This window comes from Trichosurus vulpecula, chromosome 7 (genome assembly GCF_011100635.1).
Source record: "Trichosurus vulpecula isolate mTriVul1 chromosome 7, mTriVul1.pri, whole genome shotgun sequence".
NCBI classification, from domain to species: domain Eukaryota; kingdom Metazoa; phylum Chordata; class Mammalia; order Diprotodontia; family Phalangeridae; genus Trichosurus; species Trichosurus vulpecula.
In genome coordinates, this window is record NC_050579.1 from 157,353,749 (window position 1) to 157,377,669 (window position 23,921).

General features: G+C 38.4%; 1 protein-coding gene across 6 annotated transcripts in view; it reads left to right on the forward strand.

Annotated features, from left to right (window-relative positions):
* AK9 (adenylate kinase 9) overlaps nt 1-23,921 on the forward strand; it is a 149,085-nt gene that overhangs the window by 92,926 nt on the left and 32,238 nt on the right. For all 6 annotated transcript variants that reach the window (XM_036769282.1, XM_036769277.1, XM_036769278.1 and 3 more), the window contains 7 exons: nt 1,521-1,733; nt 5,464-5,721; nt 6,616-6,740; nt 7,913-8,132; nt 15,998-16,063; nt 17,560-17,766; nt 20,797-21,015. In XM_036769282.1, the coding sequence (XP_036625177.1) occupies nt 1,521-1,733; nt 5,464-5,721; nt 6,616-6,740; nt 7,913-8,132; nt 15,998-16,063; nt 17,560-17,766; nt 20,797-21,015 (1,308 nt within the window). The remainder of the gene's footprint in view (nt 1-1,520; nt 1,734-5,463; nt 5,722-6,615; nt 6,741-7,912; nt 8,133-15,997; nt 16,064-17,559; nt 17,767-20,796; nt 21,016-23,921) is intronic.

Sequence of the window (23,921 nt, forward strand, 5' to 3'; positions counted from 1 at the left end):
AGACTTGAGGCCGTTGCAGTTCACTAGGCCAGAGGCGATGAAGGTCTGAGCTAAGTCAGTTATGTGAGTCGAAAGATGGAGCTGGAGGTGAGATTGTAAAGGTGGAAGTGGCAAGACTCGACAACTGTTTAGATATATAAGGTGAGAGCAAGGGAGTCATTGGGTATACTGCTGAGGCAACAAACTAGCCTGGGACAATAGAAGGATGGAGGTACCTTCAGAAATAGAAAAGTTTAGAAAAGGAGAGGGCTCGTGGAGAAAGATAATGAGTTTTGTATTGCTTGGCTCCGTACAATCTGCAGAGTGTGCAGATAGACAGATTTAGATGGATTGTAAGGGAAAACTTCCTAACGATCACAGCCACTCCCAAAGTGGAATGGACTCCTTGAGGAGAGAAGGAAAGCTTTCTCTTTACTGGAGGTTTTCAAGTAGATGATCACTTGCTGGCATGGGGCCTGGTACAGAGTAGGCTTCTTCTTGTTGTCTAGTGGATGAGTCATATCTGACTCTTAGTCACCCCCTTTGGCATTTTCTTGGTAAAGCTACTGGAGTGGTTTGCCATTTCCCTCTCCAGCTCATTTTACAGGTGAGGAAACTGAGGCAATCAGAAGTTAAGTGACTTGCCCAGGATCACACAACTAATAAGTGTCTGAGGTCAGATTGGAACTCAGGTCCTCTTGATTGCAGGACCAGCATTCTAGCCACTGTTCCACCTAGCTGCCCTGAGAGTTGGCATTTAATGCTTGTTAATTGGTTAAATGGTGACTGTTTTCTTCATATTTCTTGGACCTTTCAGATATATTGGGTGGGAAATGGATTTGGAAGATTATAACGAAGAAGCAGATGACAGAGAGAGAAAGAGACACACATGCACAGAGACAGATAGAAATGGAGAGACAATTGATTACTATTGTTAATAGTTTTAATTGATTGCTTTGTACTGCTTGGATTGCACTCCTTCTTCCCCTCCCCTTGTAGAATCCCCCCTCTTCCTTCAAGACTCAGCTCAAAAACCACCTTAATGAATCCTTTCCTAATCCATTTGATTAATGGTGCCCTCTGTCCCTAAATACCTTCTACTGGTTTGTATTTATTCTCTAGATATTTATTCTGTGTATAGATCCTGTTTTCTCCCTCATTAGAACTGAAGCCCCTTGACAATGGGGGTTGTTTTATTCTTCAAATTTATATCCCCAGCAGTACCTAGTATGTTGAATGATTGATTGAAGCAGAACAAGGTCTAATCCTTCTTGGACGTGATGGCCCTTCAGATACTTGAAGGTGGCCATCGTGTTCCCAACCTCGATGAGTCTTTTCTCCTCCATGCTAAATCTCAGTCCCTTCTATCAATCCCTGAATGGCGTGTTCTCCAGTCACCTCACAATTCTAGTTGAGTCTTTTATTGGTCTCTTTGTGTGGGGTGGGTGTCAGGAGGTGGGGGGTACGAAAGGGGCTCCGGGCATGTTCTCTGGCTACTTCGAGTGACACTCGGGCTCTCCCGTTTTTGTTTTTCTTTCTAGGATGAAGAAAGACTTAAAGAGAAAAAGAGACATTTGGGAGACACAAAGAACTTTTGTCCCTTGGCTCTCAAAGAAAAGTTTATGCTATTCCCAGGTTCCACAGAGGATGGAGCTAAGTATCGAGAAAGGGTTTACTATTTTTCAAGTATTGAAGCAAGAGAGAAGTTTTTGGAGAACTCTGAAGACTATGTGGCTCATGAAGAACCATTAAAGGTAAAAAATGATAATAGCAATAATAGACAGCATTTATCTGGTGCTTGAAGGTTTGAAAAGCACTTTACGTACATTAGCTCATTTGAGCCTCAAAACAACCCAATGAGGTAGTTATTATTATTCCATTTTTTACCAAGAGGAAATTTAGACAAAGAGAGGTTAAGTGACTTGACCAGGGTCACACAAAGAATAAGTGCCTGAGATAGGGTTCAAACTCAGGTCTTCCTGACTCCTAGTTCCACATTCTATCCACTGCATCACCTTAAAGTTTGCAAAGCACTTTACAAATAATTGTCTTCTTTTGTCCACACAACAACCCTGGCAGGTAGGTGCTGTTTTTATCCGCCCTTTATAGATAAGGAAACCAAGGCAGGAACGGGTTAAATAACTTGCTCAGGGTCTACAGCTAGTGTCAGAGGCAGGGAGTTGTCTTCTGACTCCAATCCCATCCGTTCTATCCACTGTCTCTTATTGCTTCTCTCTCTCTCTCTCTCTCTGTCTCTCTCTCTCTCTCTCCCCCTCTCTCTCTCCCCCTCCCTCCATATATATATATATATATATGTGTGTGTGTGTGTGTGTGTGTGTGTGTGTATATGTATATATATGTATGTATATATGTATATATATATTTATATGTGTATGTATATATATATGTATATACATATATATGTATATATATGCCTGTGTGTGTCTATCTCTGTTTTTGTCTCTCTTTCTCTGTGCCCCTCTGCCTCTCTGTGTCCCTCTCTCTCCTTCTCTCTCTCTCCCTGTGTATCTCTCTCTCCTGTCTGTGTCTCTTTTCTCTGCCTCTGTCTCTCTTCCTCTGTCTTTGTCTATCTGTGTGTATCTCTCTGTCTCTGTCTCCCTCCCTCCCTCCTCTCTCTCTCTCTCTCTCTCTCTCTCTCTCTCTCTCTCTCTCTCTCTCTTTCCCCTAAAGATCATCACCGGTCTTGTAATTTTACCGATATAAGGAACTCTTAAGTGATTAAACTGCCTATACCAATGCAGGTTTGTCACCTTTTCTACAACTTCTAGTCTGAGATTTGCCTCTAGAGCACATGAGAAATTAAGGGACTAGACCTGGCTCACACAATCTGTACGTGTCGGACACTGGGGTTCTCAATGGATTAGAGTGGCAGTAACCATCCTTTCAAACAAAACTTCAGTGGCCCCTTGCAGTGGAGTATTTTTAAATTATTTAATGCCTCTGACAAATGGTGTCAAATAATATAAACCTGATTTTTAAAATAATTTTACTTTAGGTTCATTTCATAGTAAAACTAACGATATTGTAAAAAAAAAATCTACTTATTAAGCAGGACCATATTTTGTTTGCTATCAATGTGTTTTATAGCTGGGAACAGTATTGACTGGGACAGCTCTCCTTGTAAGATGCTTCACAACAATTTTCGTCTCCCCTTTTGTAATCCAAGGAGGGATTGATTCAATTCATCACATCTGGGCTTAAAAATTTCAAGAATTTTGTTTTGTGTTTGGTTTACAAATCTCCATGTAATGCTTCCAAAATCATGGAACTGATTTTTTAAAATTTCTTTATTAGGAGGACTTCTTCCATTACAACTTTTTTTCTTTGAAGAACTCTTTGGACTGCTTCCTGGGGGCTCAGGTTTCTACAGAACAGTTTGGTAAATGTCGTCATAGATTGTTACATCTGTAATGAATTGGCCATTTTAGTATCTTATCTTAAGGAATAAGATCTTCCATCATGTGATGTTGGCAGATAACCGAAATTTACCATCCTGTTTTGTTTTGTTGTTTTGGGTTTTTTTTACATTTTAAAGAAAAATTCTTATGAAATATCAAACATCTCTGTCTTCTTAAACAGCATACTAACCACAAGTTAATATTTTTCTTATGACTTGAGATGACTATTATGAGCATTAATCATTCCATTGTGTCATTCTCTGGTGGTGCTTTTTACCTTACACTTAACTGGACCCTTAGTCCTCCTGTTTTATAATTTTTCAGTCCACAGCCTCCGATAGGAGCTGCTCATTCTTCTTCATGTACCCGAAGGTTTCTAAACTACTGTCTTATTTTACTGACTTCATATGGGTGAGGACCTCAGGGCTTAGTAGTGATTCTAAAACTCTCTTAAAGAGGTACATGAATTTCTGTCAGCTAATTTTCCCCAGTTAAGAGTCATTGGGTCTCCCCCTCTTCTGGGTTCAAGGCTATATTTCAAGTGTTTTAAGTTTCTGGAAATGATGGGGCGCTCAGGCCCCAGCCCTAAGATCATGTCTCTGGAAGCCTTCCAATTTCTTAGTAGGCTCCTGTCCTGTGAGAAAATTTTCTCTTGTTGCAGAACACATTCTCTTAACAGAACAGAGACAAGGGTGCCAGGCCCAAGAATTTTTATCCCTGGCTGGTCCAAGGACTCTTCCTCCCACCAGATGCCCAAGGTCTATGCCTCTGACAACTCCCTCAATGTCTGGTACACTCTCTACACTTTCCCATCCATAGCTCCCAAAGATACCTGGACCCTTAAATTACCTAATTAGCATCCCTGGCATTCCTTTCCCATGCCCCTTTTCTATATAAACCCCAGCACCATCCTCAGTCTCTTGCAGGTTCCCAAAAGGACCCTGCCCCACTTTTGCTAAAGCATTACAATGCTCCTTCATTATGAGAAGGCTTGAATGTGTGAATTCATTCCAGGCAGCTCTACCTTGGCATTCTCAGCCCCAGCGCCCTAAAACCTCATCAGAAATATATTTTCCTGGAAAGTATGCCTGATTTCTGAAGCATTTAAAATGTGATCCTATAGTTAATCCAAATAAAGTTTGGTGATGAAAAGCCAAACCCTAGAAAAATTCTTGGCATGTCCAGTTTTTAAGGAATTCAAGCTTTTTCCTTATATCTACCAACTGATCACATAATAGTTTCATCCTATTTCATTTTGTTGGGTTTTTTTTCCTTTAGTGGAGATTGAAACAGCTGGTCATCATTTTCTATGTAATAACTCTTCATGCACTTGAAAATCATTACTGAATTGCTACTCATTTTTCCTAGCCTTCCCTCCCTCTATTCCTTCCTTCCTTTCTTTTTTCCTTCATCCTTTCCACAGAAATTTATTGAGTGCTTTTTATAGGCAAAACCCTTGGCTAGACATGATGAGGCTTACAAAGGTGAATAAAACATTTCCTGTCTTTAAAAATAATACAGTCCAGTAGGAAAGGTGAGGCAATACACAGCTAATTATAAGACCAGACACAATGTGTCATGTGACATTAGAGAAGTGCAAATGCTATGAAAGTTCAGAGGGAAAAGAAATCCCAGAGGTGACGTTTGATATTTGGCTTTGAAGGCTGGATAAGGATTAGACAGGTGGAGCTCAAGTAAAAAGGCATTCTTTGAGAAGGGGAAAGTATGAGAAAAGATGCAGAAGTAGGAAATCACATATTGTCCGGGGAATGGCAAAAGGTTCAATGGGTTCTTCAATCAAGCTGAACTCAGTTCCAGTCATCTTTTCTTAGATATTTTAATTTTTAACATTTCAGTTATCTTTGTAGTGTTTCTATATGCCCATTCTATGTCCTTAACTTATATTCCTCTTAAAACACATAATCCCAGAGCATTCATTATCAGCACTCAATAAATATAAAACAAGAGAACAATTTGTGAAGAAATGTTGATAGAAGCATATTCTATTTCAAAATTATTTTAATGTTCTTTTTTCCCCCATCCTTTCCTATTCATCCTTTGCCAGGCTCCTCCACTGAGAATATGCCTTTTAGGTCCTCATGGATCTGGCAAGACTGTCTGTGGTCGATGGTTAGCCGAAAAATTTGGCATATTTCACATTCAGTTTGAAGAATTTCTGCAGGAAAAAATCATGCTCAAGACGGAGAGGAGAGTTGGGCCTGAATACGATGAAGAAGTTGAGGAAGAAGCAGCTGAAAAACAAGAACTAGAAGAAATTGCTGCTCAGGCTAATATTATACTTGAGAAGGAAAAAAGCAAACCGGTATTATAATACCTAAATTGTAGAGATAACCTACAAATCTATGATTTGCAAATAACTGTATTTCTTTGATTTACATATAGTAAAAAATGTGCATTGGATGTTTCGTAATAACTTTTCATACAACCAAAAATTATCATGCCACAGAAAAATGTTCACCAGCACGTTGTCCCCACACTCTGAGGTAGATACGCTGTCCCAACCAGATTGGATGCTAAATACTGATGTGAATATAACTACAGTTTAAGTTAACATAACTTATCCTAACCAGTATGGGATCATTTCCTTGCTTTTGTCAGGGTGTGGGAAGAAGGCAATATTATTTCAGTCTTTTTGTTCATAGACTGTAAGATCTCTGAGTAATGATATTCTATTGTCTGTAGTTTACAGACTGTAGTTTAAAGCCCCCCATAACCTAGTTCTGCATGTGGTCAATTGCCATTACAAATCCTTCTTTCAAAACTATAAGCAATATTACTTTAAATTGTCTGTTTTCCATTGGTCCCTGGCAAATTACTATCTGTGAGATTTACGGTTTCAGTTGGAAAGACAAATTTACATAGACCTAAAAATGACTCATTTAGAAGGTAGTTAAATCTCACAGATAGGATTTCAGTGGGCACATAGATTTATAAGGTGATTGAATCATGAGGTGAATTCTACCAGACATTTGTGAATAGAATATAGTCACAGCTTTGTAACTGTTAGCTGTAGTATGTTGTAGATTTTGACCATATTGAATAGTGGCACAAAGTGAGCCGAAATTTTCAACATCTTCGTAAGCCCCAGTATGACAGTAGTTTGAGAAAAATAGGAACCTTCTTAATTATTTGTGTACTCTTCAGTTAATGTGAGTTTATTGATTTTTTTTCCCTGTTTCTCTGAGTTGGGTTTCAGAATAAAGAAATATTGTTCACTGATGAGGAAGAAGCTATTAAAGCAAACCTTGTAGAAAATGAAGCTTTACCACCTGAAATTTTGGATCTCTATCTTTCCGAATGGTGGCTTAAAGAACCAATACGGTAATTTTGACTTTTATTAGTATCTTTTTGTGTGTTTTCATTTTATTACTGGGACAGCTAGGTACTACAGTGGATACAGTGCTGGACCTGGAGTCAGGAAGACTCATCTTCATGAATTCAAATCCAGCCTCAGACACTTATTAGCTGTGCGACCCTGGGCAAGTTGCTTAACCTCGTTGGCCTCAGTTTCCTCATCTGTAAAATGAGCTGGAGAAGGAAATGGCAAACCACTCTAGTATCTTTGCCAAGAAAACTGTAAATGGGGTCATAAAGAGTCAGACAAAACTGAAAAATCAAACAATACTAATTTTAAAAATGGGAAACACACAACCTTGCTTCACTCCATTGGTAACTGGGAAAGCTCAAGAGCATCATTCATTATCCAGGACCCAGGCAACCAGGCCATCATGAAATTGACGTACAACACTGATGAACTTCTCTGAGCAACCAAATTTTGCCGTGATCTTCCATAAGCCCTCGCAGTTAACAGTATCAAAGGCCTTGATCAGATTTGAACCCCAGGGGATGAGTCTTTCTGACTCCAGGACCAGCAATCTATCCACTATGCCACCTAGCTGCCTCATTAACATTGTTAATTCTTGCTTAATTTATTCTGATGGGTATTTTTATCCACCTGTAGGCTTCTCTCCAGATTTCTTTCATGGTTTCTTTATCCTTCTCCAAAGTGGTCAGCATTTTAGCTGATTTAATTGCTTCATAACTTTTTCTTGTACTAATGATCTGCTTTGCATTGCTTATGTTTTTTTTATTTTAATTGATTTTTATCTTCTTGTGTGGCTTTTTTAAGCTATTTTTCTCGTCTTTAGTATTTTTACTGGTTGTTTTTATGAGGATCCTAGCTCTTTTCAATATTCTCCCTCCAACATCTTAGATCAGTCTATAATTTGGGCTTCCACAATTTTACCCTTTCAAAAGAAATATAAATAAAATAATAAACTATAAAAATAAAACTAGATGAAACAAAAGCAGAAATATGCTTTAAAAGGTTAAATAAAAGAACCCTGAAAAGCTTTTAAAATATTTTTGTGTATATGCTTATATAAAATTGGCATCTTAGTTGTCTATATTTTTTACTTATAAGAGTGATTTCATTTAAAAAGCTGAAAATATTTTAAAAATAAATAAAGCAAATTATGAATTTTCTCATTCAGTTCCACAGGCTTTATCCTAGATGGATACCCACGAAATATAGATGAGGTACAATTTCTAGGTGAGCACGGATTTTGCCCGGATGTTGTTATTGGTCTTTTAGTTGAAGAACAAGAAATTATAGATCGCCTACTTGCTGAAGCTGTTGCAAAGTGGAAAAATAAACAAGAAAAAAAGGCCGCGAGAACTAAAATGATTAAAGCAATGCGGGTGAAAATTAGGGTATGTATATCTTCGGAGATAAATTCAGTAAAATTTTCAAGGGAATAAATTGAGAAAGTAAGCTCCCTGAGGGCAGGGAATATTTTTTTTTACCTACTTTATATCCTCATTACTTAGCACAGTGCCTGACCCACAATTAAGTGCTTCGTGAATGCTTTTCTAATTAATTGATTGTTTTCATCATACTTTTTTTTAATGTAACCTCTTTATAATGTAATGTAATAATGTATTTTTGTATAATGTATTTATAATGTAATGTAATCATGTAACTTCAAATAATGTAATGTAACTGCATAGTAAGGAGATGGATTCTTTTATTTGAGAAACAGCAAGGAGATCAGTATCACCGGATTGAAGAATAGTTAGAGGGGGTTGTTGTTTTTTCTGTTGTTTCAAGTCATTTCAGTTGTGTCTGACTCGTCATGATCCCTTTTGGAGTTTTCTTGGCAAAGATCCTGAAGAGGTTTGCCATTTCCTTCTCCGGCTCTTTTGACAGATGACAGGGTGAAGTGACTTGCCCAGGGTCACACAGCTAGTAAGTGTCTGAGATTGGATTTGAACTCACAAGGAGGAGCCTTCCTGACTCCAGGTCCAGCCCTCTATCCACTGTACCACCTATAAAGGGGGTATAAAAAGACTGGAAAGACAGGAAGAGATCAGATTTTGAAGAGCTTTAAAGGCCAAATAGAGGATTTTCTCTTTGACTCTGGAGTTTAAAGGGAGTCTCTTGAGTTTCTTGAATAGGAGAGGGGATGTGGTCAAACCTGCACCTTAGGAAAATCGCTTTGACATCTGAGTGGAGGATGACCTGCAGCAGAAAGAGACTTGAGAAGGGAAGATGAATGAGAAGACTTTGAAGCAGTCCAGGGGAGAGATGAGGGCTCATACTCGAGTGGTGGCAGCGTCAAAGGAGGCATAAGTGAGAAATGTCTCAAAGGCTGAATCAACACGACTTGACAACAGATTGTATAAGGGGGCGATGGGAGAGTAAGGAGTCCAGGATGACCCCTAGGTTGTGACCCTAATTGGGCTGGAAGATGGTGATATCCTAGAGAGTAATAGAGAAGTAAGGAAGAGGGGAGGTATGAGTTGGAGGGGGAGGGGAAGGGGGAGGACAAGGGGGAGGGGAAGGGGAAGAGAAAGAATAATGAGTTTAGTTTTAGGTGTATTGAGTTTAAGTTGTCCATAGGACATCCAGGTCAAGATGAATACTGAATACCAATTCCAGATCCATTCTTTTCCTTCGCGCTTCTAGAGACTGTAGTGAATCTGGAAAGGGAAGAGGGCAGGGAAGCAAAATCTTCCAGAAGCTGGTTCATGATGCTTTTTAAATCCTCTCTTTTCCATTCTCGTTGCCAACACACTAATTCAGGTCCTAAGTGCCTTATTCTCAAGTTACTATAATAGGTTACTAATCACTCTCCTGATTTTCAGGTCCCTCCCTACTCCAATCTATGTTGTTCTTTCTAAACCAGCACTTTTGATCATTTTACTCTCCTGCTCAGAAATCTTCAGTGGTGCTCTACTGACTGTAAGTCAAGTTGTCTCAGTTTGGCTTTCAAGGCCCTGTACTGCTGGCCCCCACATGCCTTATCTCCTGTTTCTCCCTTAAATGAATTCTCTACTCCAAAATGTTCTTCTCTTACATAAGGACTTTCTCACCTCTATGCATTTAACCATACCATTTCCTCACCACCATTTCCACACTGTGGAATGTCTTCCCTATTCCTTTCTTCCTTTATAAATTCTACTTAACTTTCAAAACCAACTCACATTCCGCCTCCATAAATACCCTAGCCAGGGGTGAGGAACCTGCAGCCTCAAGGCCACATGTGGCCCTCTAAGTCTTCAAGTCTAGTCCTTTGACTGAATCCAAACTTCACAGAATAAACCTCCTTAATAAAAGGATTTGTTCTGTAAAACTTGGACTCAGTCAAAAGGCCACACCCAAGGACCACATATGGCCTCGAGGCCACAGGTTCCCCACCTCTGATATAATTCAAAGAGGACCTTGAAGGCCACATGTGGCCTTGAGGCTGCAGGTTCCTCACCCCTGTGCCCAAACTGATCCCTTCATGCTCCTGAACTTCCTGCCTATACTGTTCATTTGATTATTAACCAAGTGCTGAGGAGCTGTCTCTATTACTGTCTTGTTAGTTAAATCTTCTAATATTAATGTTTCATGTATTTATATTTTCTCTGTAATTATACTGTAAGAACCTTAAAAACAGAGAACAGATAATATAACTCTTACTCCACAGTGCCTTGAACTTAACATATACAAGGTCTGATTACGACTTACTGAGAGTGATTTTTAATAATCACATCAGAATTTAGCAAAGAACTTTAAACAAAGTAGGGGTCCATTGTTGGCAGAATGACTGAACAAACTGTGGTATAGGAATGTAATTAAACATTATTATGTGGTAAGAATTTATGAATATGAAGAATTCATGGAACTGTTGGAAGATTTGTGGGTTTTGATGCAGGGTAAAATAGAACCAGAAAAACAGTGTATGTATGTTGTGTACATGTATATACATATATGCGTGTATGGATACATATGTATATATAACATAGAGTATCATAAAAGAGAAGAATACCAAAGGAAGCAAAACTCTTGAATTATTGTTATGGCCAGTCTTGGTCCTGGAGCACAGATGAAATAAACTTTCCTACTCTGAGCGGAAGGGTAGGGAAATATGGGAACAGAATGATATATACACTCTCAGACATGGTCACAGTATCTCTTGCTTTTGCTTAGCTGTTTTTTTAATAAGGCAAGGATCAGTTCTCTGAGCAAGGACAAGATACCTGAAAATTACTGTGATGTAAAAATAAAAGGTATCAGTAAAATATTTTTTAAAAACATGCAAAAACTTTTACTCCTGAGTGAATTATGTCCCATGGCAAATCATCATTTGAGAGTAGATTTTTAGAAACAACAAATAGTCATTCAAAGATAAGTATGATGAATAATTTGATGTTCAAGGTGAATAATTGTGTTCATGATTTAGGTAACTACAAATTAGGTTTACCTATAAAGAAATGTGACTGATTTTCTTATAAACTGGCTCCAAGGGCTATTCTTAAAGAGGAATCCGAAAGTGTTCTAAGCAAACATTCCAGTAATGCTCTAAGCATTCCTGGAACAAGTCCACAACTTCCCAAGCTGCCTAATTTTGAAGGACAACACCCATTTGAATGTGGGAGTTCTCCCATGTTTATTTTTTTAATGTCTCATTCTAGAGTCATATTGTGTATTTCACAAAATCACAGCATTTCAGAGTTAGAAAAGACTTCAATGACCAGCCCATACTTCAACAAGAATTTCTCTACATCTCCAATAAGTGTCATTCAGCCTTTGCTTGAAGACCACCAATGTGGAGGGAACCCACTACCTACCAAAAAAAGTCTATTCAACTTTGAGATAATTCTGATTATTTGAAAGTTTCTCCTTGTGTCAAGCCTAAATCTCCTTTTTTTTTTTGGAGGGGGGGGGAATCTTTGTAATTATATTTTTTTATTGTGATTTTTTTAAAATTTAATTTATTTAATATATTTAGTTTTCAGCATTGATTTTCACAAGAGTTTGAATTACAAATTTTCTCCCCATTTGTACCCCCCCCCACTCCAAGATGGCATATATTCTGGTTGCCCTGTTCCCAGTCAGCCCTCCCTTCTGTCACCCTACTCCCCTCCCATCCCCTTTTCCCTTCCTTTCTTGTAGGGCAAGATAAATTTCTACGCCCCATTGCCTGTGTATCTTATTTTCTAGTTGCATGCAAAAACTTTTTTTTTTGTTTTTGAACATCTGTTTTTAAAACTTTGAGTTCCATATTCTCTCCCCTCTTCCCTTCTGACCCACCCTCCCTAAGAAGTCAAGCAATTCAACATAGGCCACATGTGTATCATTATGTAAAACCGTTCCACAATACTCATGTTGTGAAAGACTCACTATGTTTTGCTCCTTCCTAACCTATCCCCCTTTATCCAATTTTCTGCCTTGACCCTGTCCCTTTTCAAGTGTTTGTTTTTGATTACCTCCTCCCCCATCTGCCCTCCCTTCTGTCATCCCCCCTTTTTTATCTTCTTCCTCCTTCTTTCCTGTGGGGTAAGATACCTAATTGAGTGTGTATGGTATTCCCTCCTCAGGTCAAATCTGATGAGAGCAAGATTCACTCATTCCCTCTCACCTGCCTTCTCTTTTCTTCCTACAGAACTGCTTTTTCTTGCCACTTTTATGTGAGATAATTTAGCCCATTCTATCTCTCCCTTTCTCTCTGTCTCAATATTTTCCTCTCTTATCCCTTAATTTGATTTTATTTCTTTTAGATATCATCCCTTCATCTTCAACTCACCCTGTGCCCGCTCTCTCTCTCTCTCTCTCTCTCTCTCTCTCTATATATATATATATATATATATATATATATATGTATGTATGTATATGTATATATATATGTATATGTATATATATGTGTGTGTATATATATGTATATATATAGACACACATACATATATACATACACACACACACACACACACACACACACACACACACACACATATATATGCATATTCCTTCAGCTACCCTAATACTGGTCTCATGAATCATACACATCATCTTTCCATGTAGAAATGTAAACAAAACAGTTCAACTTTAGTAAGTCCCTTGCGATTTCTTTTTCTTGTTCTTTTTCTTGATTACCTTTTCATGTTTCTCTTGATTTTTGTGTTTGAAAGTCAAATTTTCTATTCAGCTCTGGTCTTTTCACGGAGAAAGCTTGAAAGTCCTCTATTTTATTGAAAGTCCATATTTTGCCTTGGAGCATGATACTCAGTTTTGCTAGGTAGGTGATTCTTGGTTTTAATCCTAGCTCCATTGACCTCCGGAATATCGTATTCCAAGCCCTTTCGATCTCTTAATGTGGAAGCTGCTAGATCTTGGATTATTCTGATTGTATTTCCACAATACTCAAATTGTTTCTTTCTGGCTGCTTGCAGTATTTTCTCCTTGATCTGGGAGCTCTGGAATTTGGCGACAATATTCCTAGGAGATTTCTTTTTGGGATCTATTTGAGGAGGCTGATAGGTGAATTCTTTCAATTTATATTTTGCCCTGTGGCTCTAGAAATATCAGGGCAGTTCTCCTTAATAATTTCCTGAAAGATGATATCTAGGCTCTTTTTTTGATCATGGCTTTCAGGTAGTCCAATAATTTTTAAATTAATCTCTCCTGGATCTATTTTCCAGGTCAGTGGTTTTCCAATGATATATTTCACATTGTCTTCCACTTTTTCATTCCTTTGGATCTGTTTTATAATATCTTGATTTCTCATCAAGTCACTAGCTTCCACTTGCTCCAATTTTTAAGGTAGTATTTCTTCAGTGGACTTTTGGACCTCCTTCTCCATTTGGCTAATTCTGCCTTTCAAGGCATTCTTCTCCTCATTGGCTTTTTGGAGCTCTTTTGCCATTTGAGTTAGTCTATTTTTAAGGTGTTGTTTTCTTCAGTATATTTTTCAGTATTTTTTTGGTTCTCCTTTAGCAAGTCATTGACTTGTTTTTCATGGTTTTCTCGCATCCTTCTCATTTCTCTTCCCAATTTTTCCTCTACTTCTCTGACTTGCTTTTCCAAATCTTTTTTGAGCTCTTCCATGGCCTGAGAACAGTTCATGTTTTTCTTGGAAGCTTTTGTTGTAGGTTCTTCGACTTTGTTGACTTCTTCTGGCTGTATGTTTTGGTCTTCTTTGTCACAAAGAAAGATTCCAAAGTCTGAGACTGAATCTGGGTGCATCTTCGCTGCCTGGCCATATTCCCAGCCAACTTACTTGACCCTTAAGTTTTTCATTGGGGTATGACTGCTTGTAGAGTAAAGAGTACTATGTTCCAAGCTTGGGGGGACACGCTGTTGATTTCAGAGCTATTATAGCCAGCTCTGCCACACCAACACTCCTCCTTCCCCAAGAACCCCCAACCCAGACTGGACTTAGATCTTCAGCAGGCTCTGCACTCCTGCTCTGATCCACCACTTAATTCCTCCCACCAGGTGGGCCTGGGGCCAGAAGCAACTGCAGCTGTAGCTCTGTAGCTGCCCCACCTCTGCTGCCCCTGGGGCAGTGGCTGAACCGGGAACTCTATCACCCTATCCCCAGCAGCTTTTCCCACTAACCTTCTCTGTTGTCTTTGGTGTTTGTGGGTTGAGAAGTCTGGTAACTGCTGCAGCTCACTGATTCTGGGCGCTAGGGCCCGCTCTACCCGGCTCCTGTTCTGGTTGGTCCACACGGCCCACGCTGGGCTCTGCTCTGCTCCCAGCTCCATGCGGGATAGACCTTACCCAGAGACCATCCAGGCTGTCCTGGGCTAGAGCCCTGCTTCCCCCCACTATTTTGTGGGTTCTGCAGTTCTTCTCTGTTGTCTTTGGTGTTTGTGGTTTGAGAAGTCTGGCAACTGCCACAGCTCACTGATTCAGGGCACTAGGGTCCACTCTGCCCGGCTCCTGGTCTGGTTGGTCCATGTGGGGCCCACACTGGACTCTGCTCTGCTCCCAGCTCCGTGCGCGAAAGACCTCACCCAGCAACCATCCAGGCCGTCCTGGGCTGGAGCCCTGCTTCCCTCTGCTATTTTGTGGGTTCTGCAGTTCTAGAATTGGTTCAGAGCCATTTTTTATAGGTTTTTGGAGGGACTTGGCGGGGAGCTCAGGCTAGTCCCTGCTTTCCAGCTGCCATCTTGGCTCCGCCCCTAAAGCTCCTTTCTGTAACTTCCAATTCATTTGGTTGACTGATAGATTTTCTCAAATAAGGAGAGAAAAAACAGGAGAATAGACTCAGCTGAATAAAATAAATGTACAATATTATGCATAAATATTTTGTAAGTATATTTAGTATGTATATGTGGCAGTGGCAGTTATCCAACTATGAAAATACAAGAGGATCCTCAACAATAAACCTATCTTAAACACTAAGTTTTAAAAGATGCATGCACATTTAGAAACTCCACAGAGGGTCCCAGTGTCTCTCAAATTGACTGGACATACTTGGTTAATTTGAGTTGATAAGAACCCCAGTTCAGAGGGTTCAGAAGCCATATGTTTCCTTGGACTTGATCTAGACTTGAGTAGATCTGAGTCCCTCCTCTAATGCTCATCTGATATCCTAGGTGAGAAGCACTACTCTAATGTCCAAGGAGGTGAGATAATGGTGTCCACAACCCTAGAGATGCTGATTGGTATTCATGTCAGATTTCAGGATATAACACATGATCCATTGCTTTTCATTTTGTCCGTGTTATTATGATAAATGAAGACTTATCTAAGCATCCAATGAGATACCATTTTATCACACCATGGCTGGCAATGGAATACCCCTACAAAACACATCTACTTTTTCACATATAACTGGTGCATTTTTAGACTTTCAGAGTGCTTGCCTATTGTAGCTAGCACTATAACACTGTTGTTCAAAACTTTCCATCCAATACCTTTTGAGGACACCCCCATTCCTCTCTCTTCTATATCACCATTCTCTCTCAAAAAAAAAATTCCAAAGTGGCTTGTCTGTGAAAGAAAAGAAAAGGAACAGATGGGCCATGTTTCTGGGCAGAAAAAGTAGCCAAAGGTTCAGTCACCAGGAAAGGAAGAGGACAGAAACAGAGCTACCCCACTGCTTTGAGATTTCCCCAACATATTTGTAAGTCTTCCAAGATTTCAAGTGGGTTGCAATTCCCAGTTTTAAAAATATCAAACTGTATTCATAGCTAGGAACTAATTTTTAATCAATCTTTTTTCTTTACAAAATTAAACCTATTCCTTATTTTACATGATTCCTTTTTCCCTTAGAGAGTTAAAGCTATTCTTTCTTTTACAGGAAGATCAGATTGCTAAAAGAAGGGCTGAGCTTATAGCAGAGAGAGAGAAAAGAAAAAGACCAGAGGTAAGAAAATAACTGGAAACTTCAGATGGAATATAATCTGCAATGCTTACCAGAAGCCAATTTTTAAATATTTCTCTGTTGGCTTTTAGTTTTGCTTTCAGCTGATATTTCCAGTCAAAGTCCCAGAGAGATCTGTACAAAGTTGATTTTTCTCTACTTATCCAAATGCTTGTCACATCAACCATGTCACATTAGCTAAATGCACATCACATAAAAAATTAAGTGCTTGTAAAATGTCCCTCCAAAAAACATAACCGTCTTAAAATGGTAAATGGTATTACTAAACCAGTATACTAAACCATTGGAAGCCAATGATACCTGAAAACTTGCCTCTCTTGATAAGATTCTGTCCTTTAGTCTCATCTCCAGCGCTTCGCACCATACTTTATGGTTGTTGACTGACTGTATCCCATAGAATGTATAGCATGTAAATCTGATGTTTTAATGCTCAAATTTACCCATATTCAAGCAGAGTAAGAATGAGCCCTCAGAGTGATATGTACTTTACTCAAATGTTCAAACCTCAAAATACGTAAGCAACATATTTTTTGTCAAGTCATTACGGTCCTGTCTGACTTTTTGTGACCCCATTTGGGGTTTTCTTGGCAAAGATACTGGAGTGGTTTGCCATTTCCTTCTCTGGCTCATCTGACAGATGAGGAAACTGAGGCAAACTGGGTTAGGTCACAGAGCTAGTAAGTGTCTGAGGCCAGGTTTGAACTCAGGAAGATAAGTCTTCCTAATTCCAGGCACAGCCACTCTATCAACTATGCCACCTAGCTGCCAGGCAACAGCCTTGAAAGACCCATCAAAGAGTATCTCCTCCATGAAGCATTTTCACAAGGAATACTCTTTTCTTCAACCTTCCTATAGCATTTACTGTCTATATGAGTCAACTCAAGCACAGTTCTATTCATTCGCTCATTCAGTCAGCAAACATTTACTTCTTTTCTTGTTCTATTCTCTAGTTGTTTCTTGTGCTTTAAAATTATCTACCTAAATAAGCTAGGGCACAGTGGATAGAGCACTAGGACTGGAGTCAGAAAGACCTGAGTTCAAATTCAGCCCCAGATACTGATTAGCTTTGTGACCTTGGGCAAGTCACTTAATCCTGTTTACCTCAGTTTCCTCATCTGTAAAATGAACTGGAGAAGGAAATGGCAAACCACTCCAGTATCTTTGCCAAGAAACCCCAAATGGGATCAGGAAGAGTCAGTCAGTACTGCAAGGAGTGATCAACAACAAATAAACTTAGATACTCCTTGAAGGGACAGCTACCTCTTCTGTTTGTTTTGTACCTCCCCCAGTGCCTAGCCTGTATTTTTTTTGTAGTCAGAGTTGATAAACTTGTGTGAGTCAGATTAAGCAAGGTCTGACTGTATCATAAATCATGCATGTACAACAAAAATTGAGTGTTTGTAAAATAAGAAAAATGACTTAAATGGTAAATGATGACAAAACAATATACTAAACCAAATTTAAATTCCATTCTTCAGTCAAGCAGGGATGAAGAGGACATAAGTGAAGAAGAGGCTGAAGAAGAGGAAGAAGATAATATTGAGGCTATTCTGGAAGAAGAGTTCCCAAAAGATGAGGAAGAGATGAGTGAGGAAGAAGAACAGGAAGAAGAGGCTATTGACAGAATAAAAACTGAAATGGGAGAGAAGTTTGAAACAGATATGAATAACCTGCAAATCATACAGGTTATTATTACTTTTCCTTAATGGTTTTCCTTAATTTTTGCAATACTGTAGTGTTTAAGAATGAATCAAAATGGTAAATAATTTTAGATCAGCTGCATTTTTATCCTTCAAAGATTTATGTTTTAGGCTGTCATTACTGTTTACTGATTGCAACATTTCAAATGCTCCAAGGGATTCATGATTTCATCAGTGTGGACACACTCTCCCTGATGCAAACTGCAACCCATGTATGGTTTAGGATATCTAAGTTGTAGATGAAAAAAATAATCATCTGTTGGGCAAAACCTCTGGTGAGGTGTCTCTCCAAACTTAGCTAGGCTGGTCTTCATGCAACAGACACACAAAGGAAATAAAGTGAAATAAATCTGGAAAGATAGGCTGGAGCCAGATTGTAAAGGGCTTTAAATGGCAAGCAGAGAAATTTATATTTTATGCTAGAAGTAACAGGGACCCGCTAAATGTTCTTTAGAAGAGGAGTGATGTGATCAGTCTTGTGCTTTAGGAAAATTATTTTGGCAACTATGGGGGAATGGATTGGACAGGAGAAAGGCTGAAAGAGACACCAACTAATTACGAGGCTATTGCAATAGTATGAGTGATGAGAAGGGCCTAAACTAGGGTGAGTCATGCCTTGTAAGTGGAAAAAAGGGGAAAGCCCTCCATAATCTTACTCCCACATACTCTCCTAGACTTATTTTGCTTGGCCACCCATCATGCGTTCTGTGTTCCAGCCAAACTGATATACTAGTTGTTTTCTAAACACCTACCTAGTGACATCCCTCACTCTCTTCAAAGACTAGCCCGGGTGCCATATCCTATCTTTGCTTCCCAGTCCCTCGAACCTAGTAGGCATTTTACAAGTAATTGTTGAACTGATTTGAAGGAAGTCATATGCTTACCAAAGAAGTTTGCCAGTGTCATAGATTCCACATGGAAGACAAATTCTCTAGAGATGGGAAGGGCTTCTAATTGTTCCTGTTTGTGAAGAACACTATATTGATTGCATCAATCTTAGAATACCCAAGGACTTCTTTAATGAAATCCATATTCACTTAAAAGATATTACCCTCACAATCAAACGGAAAAAAATGAAGTGGACAAAAAGTATATGTTACCCAGATTATGAAATACATGGTGCATATATGGATGGATGTGTTTTCATATATGTATATGTGGTTATATACATGAGTATGTCTGTGGATATATATATATACATGGGTATATGTGTGTATATATGTATGAATGTGTGGCTCTATATGGGGATATATGTGTATATGGATGTATGGGTGTATATGGATGTATATATATATATATATGTATGTATATGTGTGGGGTGGGTATGTGTATGTGTGTATACACATATATAAATGTATGTATGTGTGTATGTATGCATGGGTAACCCATTGGTTTATTCCATACATATTTCTTGGACAGGTACCAGAAATAGACAATGTGCCGGGCCCAGGATTTAATTGGATGAACCACAGGCTAAATGACAGAATCATAAGATCTCAGAATTGGAAGGATCCTCATAGACACCCAGTCTAATTCAAACACGAATAAGTCTTTTCTACAGTATATCTGATAAATGTTAACCCAGGCTTTGTTTTAATTCCTCCAATGAAGGGAAAGTTACACTGAAAAGACAATCCATTCAACTTTTGAATAGCTCTGATTCTTCATTTTTTCCTTTGTTAATGATCTTTTGTACTATGAACCTAGCAATTATTGACAAATATTAATTATAAACATGAAAAAAAAGAAAAGAACATCAATGAAACATTTGAAAATACAGTGCTGAGCACAGTAGCTGGCATATCATAGGCACTTAACAAATGTTTATTGACTATATTTCATTTTATGCATTTAAAAACATTTTTATGAGCTATCCATAGGTTTCACAAGTCTGCCAAAGAGGTCTATGACCAAAAAAAAATTAATTAACCTCTGACCTTAAAGGATATGGTTCAATTATCTAGAAAATTCATATGCACACTTATTTCCTCCAAATCCTGTGTGAGACACCATTCTACTTCTATTTAGTGGAAAGAAAAGGGTCTCTATGCTGTTTTTAAATCCAAACTTTGATACTGGCAATAGACAAAACACTTAACACGTCTGAAACTCAGTGTCCTCATCTGTAAAAGGAGGTTTTTGGACTTTGTGGTCCCTGAAGCCCTTTCCATATGTAGATCACTTTGAAAACTTTAAAAGTATTATATAAATGTCAGTATAATCTCTAAAGGATAAATATTTATTAAAATCAGCTGAGAATATTGACTACCTCTCTGAAATTATTAAGTGCATATGTAAAGAAGACTAATCAGAAAGGGAATTTTCTCATCACACAGGTAACAGGTTTGCTGTGATAAATGGAAGAATGTGTGTGTGTGTTCCTGAAGAGGTGTTTTAAAGTAAATGCTTATCTTACAGATTTGATTTTTCCCTTGACGGTGCCTCCTCTCTCACCACCCCCCAGGGAAAAAGAGTAGGTGTGAGAAAACAATTTAGAAGCATGGAGATTAGAATTATAATAGTAGCTAACATTTATATGTATTTTCAGGATTGTAAGTTGTTCTTTTCATTATACTGTACTGTCTCAGATAAAGAGAAGAAAGGGAATGGCATCAAAGACTGATTCCACTGTCTTCTTCAAAACCCTGTACCTCATTAAAAACATGATCATTCTAATGAAGGGTTATCCTTTCTCTTATTGGAGAATCACAAGCGGTACACTCTCTACTAACTGTGATGTTGGCTGTAGTTGCTATATGATGGAAGAAATTTGTGTTGAGAAAGGGAAATTATATTTGGCCTTCTTCAGTAGGCAATCCTTTTTTATGGCATATCTTCAAAGTGAATGACCATGGTGCACAATTGTATAATGTTTCATTTTTTTTAAAATAACAACATTATTGCTGAAAAAAATGTACAAAATTAGAGCTCTTCAGAAGACAGTAATAAGTTGGTCCCTCACTTTAGAACACTGAAGTCTGGTTTTTTGTTTTTTTTTTCATGATTTCATTTTAGGAGGAATTTGAAAAATTATTGATTCCATTTATTTCCATTCCGGGAGGACGGAAGCTTCATATTATACGTTATCTGTTGCATAAGAAACTGAAGCCTCTGGTGGAAAATCGTGAAAGTATCTTTGAGAAATGTTATTCAATATCATTAACACTTGCTCAGAAAATGCTTAGTCTCACCTACAAATATCCAAGCTCATTTGGTCAGTGGGACCCTGTAAAGGTAATTTCACCAAATACATTTGAGAGCCATGTGTTGTCTTGTTGAATATATAAAAAATAAATATGTTCATAAATAGTGGAAAGGTAGCATTATTTAGTGGCAATAAGTCATAATTATATTTGAAGCTGATTTTTGCATGTGTTGGGCTTATAAATTGGTTTAAGACATTCCACAGAGTACAAACATGTTTTGAACAACTGTAACATCTTCAGAATAAATATCTTCCTTCCCAAGGTGACCATTTTGACAAACAACATTTATGTAGGGGTCTAAATCTTCATCTGCAGGGAGCTGGTCTTAGAGTCAAAAAGATGGGTTCAGGTTCTGATTCTCGCACATACCGCCTGTGGTACGAGGGGCCAGTCATTCTCTAAGAAAAAAGGTTGCAGAGCAGGAACCAACTGCATTTTTAAAGAGTGTACCCTTATTGGGAGCTTCCTATACCAATGAAATCCTAAGTTTGGTTTGTTTTTAAAGATCTATGTTGTATCCTGGAGAGAAAGAAAATGAATAATTTCAGTGATCATAAAATTCTTCACCATTTCTAGGAAGGTTATCGTTTCACTTGTTTTAAAGCATATTCCCAAGTCCTCCCAAGAGCATCCAGGGAAGTAAAACCGACAAACAGCTTGGCATGATAATACAAAATTGTGGCTTCATTGAACCAAGTTTAATTGCCATCTAAAGGATAAAGCTCTGGGTGTGGGCAGAATTGAAAGCTGTCATGTGCCAGAGAAGATCACAAGACTTGGAAGAAGCCTGGTCAGGGCTCAAGGCAGCATGTTATGAAAAGAGAACCCAAACCTGGGAGAGTGGAAGGTCCCTGGGGGTCCAGACACTGCCATCTACAGGCACAATTCACTTTGTTCTCAGCCTTGCGCAAGACAGCCTCTTTACTGCTATCTAGAGTGCTCACCTTTTTGATTAACCTGACATGGCTTTGGCAAAGACTCGTATGTCTCAGTGATGTTTAGAGTTAAACAGATTTAAAACAAATAAGGCGATGCCTCCCCTACTTAGAACAGATGTAATACAAAAAGCAAGTGTTTTAGCCCAATTTGGAAAGCCTTACAAGCAACAAAAGTTTTGACTAGCCTTTCCCATCTTTATCAGTGTCTATAATGATCATATGCTGATAGTAAGATGAAATGTGACTAGATAATAATGAGCCTTATTTAAAAATATATATATATATTTTAGGAATATATATATATTTAGGAATCCATATGAACGTCATTCTTCAAAATGATCACCTGGGGAAGGGAGATATTTGTTCCAAAGATGTTGCCATTGTTTGTATTCTTCTTTGGGAACTGTCTTAAGCCAATTTGTAAGTCAAACACATACAAAAATCAACTCATTCTTTTTACCGAAAAATCTATTCTGCAAACTGATAACAATAATTATAGCTAGCATTTAGATCAAGATTTAAGATTTGCTAAATGCCATACATATGTCATCTGAGACTCATAACAAGCCTATGAAGTAGGGCTTATTATTATCCTTATTTTATACATGAGGAAACTGAGACTGGGAGAGGCTAAGTGACTTGTGGCTATTGGGACCACAGAGTCACACAACTAGTATCTAAGGTGGGATTTGAACTCAGATCCTCCTGATTCCAAGTCCACTACCACCTATAGGTACATCACCCATAAAACTTACCAGACTTTTCTCTGAATGATTGGGTAATTTCTCATTATCAGCATCATCTTCAAAGAATAAAAATCTGCCGCCATCAAAAATATTCAAAAGAACGCACTCCCTCTTCACTACCACCTCAGAGAATCCTTCTCTTCCTTGAAGATGCTACTCAAATATTACCTTTTTTCCCAAACCTTTACCCTCCCTAATTATCATGTATTTAACTACCCTGTATTTATTTTGTATTCTGATCATATTAGAGGTCCCTAACCTGCCCACCACCACCCCCTTGGCAGAGAGCTTATTATATAGGCTCATGATTTTTCCTGTTAAAGTCCAGGGCATTTGGTCTCATCAGTTCACCTTCTGTCCTTTGTGTATTTCTCTTTCTTCTCCATTCTTGCATAGTAAGCATTCATAAAAATAATAAATAATAAAATAATAGTAATAATAATAAAAGTCAGCTTGTCTTTATCTATTTACCCATCGTAAAAATACAGACTTCAAATAAACGAGGTTTAGAGAAAACGGGAAACTCTATGGGTAACACCATTTACCAGACAGTGATGCGGAGGGAGGAAAAGGAGAGAAAGTGGAGAATGGATATATTCAATAAGTGCCAGTAGCCACAAAACCAGCCCATTCAGGCAAACCTCCAGTTCTGCCCAGGGATGTGACTCCTTAAGTGGATTAGAAAGCCAGGCAAGATTCTAACTGTTCGCAGTTATATTCAGGGTAGCAGCACCCTTCACTTGAAATCAACTCATCACATTGAGCTGAGGGTCCAATACAACCCTTCTCCTCTCCTCTCAGTTACGAACTTCAAGCATTGCTTCTTATGATCATTCTAACCAGTAAACACTATACTTTGTAGCAGCCCATGCTGCTAGTCCAGGTTTCCATAGTCTGCATGTATTTATAAATGCACATGTTGTCTCCCCCAATTAAATGTTCCATTCTTTGCATTTGCATCCCTAGCACCTACAACAGGCCCTGCCACATAGTAGACATTTAATAAATAACTTATCTATCAATTTAATATATCCCTAACTTTGAAGATAATCCCAAGAGATGTATTCCAAAAGGTTTTAAGCACTGACAATATCACTGGAACACATTTTATAGCTTCCCTTACTTTGCAGAGGACAATATTTATTTGGATATTTATTCCTATCTGGATAATACTTAAACTGGAAAAGCTAGAAAATGTTAAGACAGAGGGAATCGAAGCCCAAGGAAATAGGTAACGTAGCTCACGTTGG